This window comes from Lithobates pipiens, unplaced genomic scaffold (genome assembly GCF_037356315.1).
Source record: "Lithobates pipiens isolate NorthernLeopardFrog02 unplaced genomic scaffold, aLitPip1_a1.2 Scaffold_3, whole genome shotgun sequence".
Classification (NCBI taxonomy): Eukaryota; Metazoa; Chordata; class Amphibia; order Anura; family Ranidae; genus Lithobates; species Lithobates pipiens.
In genome coordinates, this window is record NW_027507790.1 from 469,898 (window position 1) to 474,642 (window position 4,745).

The 4,745-nt window shown below is 39.8% G+C and overlaps 1 protein-coding gene across 1 annotated transcript; it reads left to right on the forward strand.

Annotated features, from left to right (window-relative positions):
- Positions 1 to 993: 993 nt before the first annotated feature.
- On the forward strand, positions 994 to 4,413 carry LOC143940079 (olfactory receptor 5P58-like). Its single transcript, XM_077461126.1, has 2 exons — positions 994 to 1,122; positions 1,694 to 4,413. The coding sequence occupies exon 2, from the start codon at positions 1,933 to 1,935 to the stop codon at positions 2,860 to 2,862; it is 930 nt and encodes a 309-aa protein (XP_077317252.1). The 5' UTR covers positions 994 to 1,122; positions 1,694 to 1,932; the 3' UTR covers positions 2,863 to 4,413.
- Positions 4,414 to 4,745: the final 332 nt, after the last annotated feature.

The window sequence follows — 4,745 nt, forward strand, 5'->3', positions numbered from 1 at the left end:
GAGCGGTCATACGACACTGTACCCAAATTTTTTATCATTTTTTTCCCCACAAATAGAGCTTTCTTTTGGTAGTATTTGATCACCTCTGCAGTTTTTATTTTTTGTTAAAAAAATTAAAAAATTTAGATTTTTTTTTAAAAATAGATTTTTTTTCTATTTTGTTTAAAATATTGTAAACAGGTAATTTTTTTCCTTCATTGATGTATGCTGATGAGGCTGCAATGATGGGCACCGATAGGCTGCACTTATGGGCTGCACTGATGGGCACTGATGGGCTGCACTGATGGGCACCGATAGGCTGCATTGATGGGCACCGATTAGGTGACACTGGTGGGCACTGATAGGCGGCACTGGTGTAGGCACTGAGAGGTGGCACTAATATGTGGCACTGATAGCTGGCGATGATGGGCACTGATGGGTGGCAATAATGGGCACTGATCGGCACTGGTAGATTACACTGATAGGCAGCACTGCTAGATGACACCGATGAGGCACTGATTGGCCCCACTGTTGGACATTGATAGGTGGCACTTGTGGGCATTGACAGGTGGCACTCATGGGCATTGATAGGTGGCACTGGTGGACACTGGCAGGGGGTAATTGTGGGCACAGATGAGGCAGATGTGCCTCCTTCCTCACATCATATGACGCCTCCTGGAAATTCAGTTCCGCGCTGTAGCCGTCATTTGGCTATAGCGCGGACGCCAAGTGGTTAAAGCTGGAAATGGAGAAAGACAAAACCAAGAATTTAGGACAGAAAAGGAAAATTTGTATTTATGATATAGATCAATTAATGGTTAATGTAATAAAAAATGTAATGAGTTGTGTAAAAGAAAAAAGCACAAAGGGCTTACTAGCAATTTGAAAGAATTCTTTGGAGGTTTTATTAAAATCTGTGTTCTTTATGCCACTGTGCGCTGAAACCTACTAATTATCTACCAGGTTGACTATAAATAAGTAAGTATCTGCCACTTGTCATTAAACTGGTGAGGATATAAAACATAAATCATTTGACCATATCTTCACTTCTTCAGAGGAGACTACAAACAGACAGAACAGAAAGTTGTCTTATTCTCCAACTGAGATGAATTGTAAAAAAGAAAAGAGCTTTAAATATTCATGGTAGCTATTCCGTATAATGTAAAGGATCACAGTTATAACAATAATGCTGAGTATACACGGTTGAATCTTCCGACGGGAAATGTTGGATGGGAGCTTGTTGTCGGAAATTCCAACCGTGTGTAGGCTCCATTGGACATTTTCCGTCGGAATTTCCGACAAACAAAATTTGAGATCTGGATTCCAAATTTTCCGACAAACAAAATCCGTTGTCGATAAATCCAATCATGTGTACACAATTCTGACGCACAAAGTTCCACGCATTCTTGAAATCAAGCAGAAGAGCCACACTGGCTATTGAACTTCAATTTCTTGGCTCGTCGTACGTCACTGCGTTCTTAAAGTTTGGAATTTCTGACAAGATTTGCATGACCGTGTGTAAGCCAACATCCGTCGGAAAAAAAACATGGATTTTGTTCTCAGAATGTGCGATCGTGTGTACGCGGTATAACTGTATTAATTAGATTATGTATTTCTAGAAAGAAAAAAAGATATTGTATAAGAACTTTTTTTCTGTAAGAACTACTCATTAACAACACTTTTAAACGTGTATTCACATTTTAACTCATTACAGTATTTCTGATGTACAGTATAAAACTCAGGTAACAAGGAATGAGCTCTTAAAATCATTGTGATGCTTGCTATGTTTGAAAGACTTACAGAATTATATTGATAAATACTATTGACTGTAATATTATTTCTGCTTATAAGCTATTGCTACTTTTTTTTACTTTGCTTTTGTGGATACCTCTTAATATTTCATATATCTTATCTCATTGTTCACATTTTTCATTAAACATATACAATGAAAGTATGGCATTGCAGAATAACACAAAAGTTACAGACTTTATTTTGCTTGGCTTCCCCTTGTCTCCAGATTTAAAAAAAGTTCTCTTCACCTTAACCCTGGCTTCCTATTCTATTACCTTGTTGGCCAACATGCTAATTATTACAATCGTTCGTGTGAACTCACAGCTTCATATACCCATGTATATTTTTCTTAGCCACTTCTCTCTGATGGAAATAGGCCACACAAGTGTTATCATCCCAAAAATGTTGCAAGGTCTCTTGTATGAAACTGTAACTATATCCATACATGGGTGTCTGACCCAGTTTTACTTTATATTTTTTTCTGGTTCTGTAGAAAATATTCTTCTGGCTATTATGGGATATGACCGTTACCTGGCTATTTGTAATCCTTTACGTTACTCATCAATAATGACCCACTATGTTTGCTATCAATTGGCCTTTGTATCCTGGATAGGTGGATGTCTTATTCCCTTAATGCCAACAGTTTGGGTGTCAAAGTTTTTCTTTTGTGATTACAGAAAAATTGACCATTACTTTTGTGATTTTGGACCCTTGGTGAAGTTATCCTGTTCTGATACCTCAATGGCAGTCAAGACGTTCTTTGGACAGGCTTTTATAGTAATATTAAGCTGTTGTCTTGTAATCTTAGTATCATATATCTTCATTGTGACCACCATTCTTACAATGTCTTCCACTAGAAGTCGTCGGAAAGCTTTCTCTACTTGTGCATCACACCTTACAGTTGTAACTATATTCTATGGAACCATTATTTTTACATATGTAAGACCTTCAAATGGAAATTCATCTTACATAGACAAAATATTATCTGTATTTTATTCTGTTGTGACTCCATTGCTCAATCCTATCATTTACAGCCTAAGAAATTCAAGTATTAAGTTAGCAATACAAAACACAATAAAAAAACAATTGTAATTACATCCATTCAGAATCATCTTTTTCAAAATAATCAATTCTAATAGCAGTTAAAGCTACTCTCCACGCAACCTCTTCCCCTTATAGCCCCTCTCAAGTCTAACTACATGCTGGCAAAAAAAAAAAAACACAACTTAAAGGTTCCTTTTACCTACCTAAAATCTAATCAACTGACATTCAAGTCTCAAGTCTTCATGAGAAGAATGGCCAGTTCGGCCACTTCAGCAGTGCTGAATTACAAAGACCCCAGACCCAGGGAGAGTTAAGGTGAGCCTAGAACTTCTTCACCAGGTATTTCAACAAAAATACTGGAGGAATGAGAGGGTAATTAGAAGGATGGGAGTTGGAGTTGGTGGTGGTGTGGAGGGGGTTGCGGGTTTTAGTTGTTAAAAGGTTGCCTAGCCAAAGCCTTGGTCTTTAGAAAATGTTTTTGGTAGTTTACCAGTACTATTACCTTTATGTTGCATAATTCACAATTAAGATGCAACAGTGATAAATGCAGATGTAGACTGTGATAAATGCATTACTTGCCGATTAAGACCTATGTTGATTTACATTCTTGTTTAATGCAGAAGTATTTTAACTAGGACAGAGTTGGGTAGGGTTGGGGGGAATCTGTTTGAAAAAATATGACTAATCTTGCAGTCATTCTAAAGACCCATGTAATACACTTCTTGGCGGGATTGTCTTTCAGAATATGTAGTGTACCAGATCATTCTTATAGACTTCTTTCCATCCTTTTCCATCTACAAATGGCATGAGGATTATGGTACCCAGGGGTACACAGTGGAAGACTTTAGACCATGGGTGCTCAACCTGTGGCCCTCCAACTGTTGCGGAACTACAAGTCCCATGAGGCATTGCAAGCCGCTGACAGTTACAAGCATGACTCCCACAGGCAGAGGCATAAAGAAACTTGTAGTTCTGCAACAGTGGAAGGCCACAGGTTGAGCACCCATGCTTTATACCCTGTACCCCTGGTTAACCTGATAAAAAAGTGACATTTATTTTTAGCGCCCAATGAGATGAGGAAATTACAGTCAGATGGCTTAAATAAAGATTATTTTCCTTGTGTTTAAGCCTATTCTCTGTCTCCATATTTTTGAAGCCCAATGTGCATATTCCTATATAATGGTGTATGACATGGTGCTATCTTTCTATAGACCTTTGTATGTTACAAATGTTTCTATATTGTTAAACAGTTTTATTATGGACAGTGTGAAGGATTAAAGCAGAACTTTAAGCAAATGGTTTTTAGTCATTACTGCTGGGTTGTTGCAAGGTGGCAAAAAAAACAGGGGCTTCAGCCCAAAGTCTGAGCCCAGCACCGGAGGGTAGTTCCTACCTGACAAACACTGGCACACACTGAGCTACCTGACACACACTGACCTACCTGACATACACTGACATACACTGACCTACCTGACACACACTGACTTACACTGACCTATCTGACACACACTGACCTACCTGGCCCACACTGACATACGCTGACCAACCTGACACCCACTGACCTACCTGACATACACTGACTTACCTGACACACACTGACTTACCTGACACACACTGACCTACCCGACACACGCTGACCTACACTGACCTACCTGACACACACTGACCTACACTGATTTACACTGACCTACCTGACCTACACTGACCTACCTGACATACAATGACCTACCTGACCCCGATTTGAGGTGTCATCCTGCAGCTAAGCGGCACGCCCATCACACAGTGTAGAGTAGACTCCAGGCAGCCAGAGCCATGATGAGGAGAGGAGAGACGCCCACCTTGGGCCGAGTGGGGTCAGGATCTTCTGACAGTGGCGCGGTGGCCGCATTGTAATTCCTGCCTTCTGGAGCCTACAGCGCCTATGATGGACG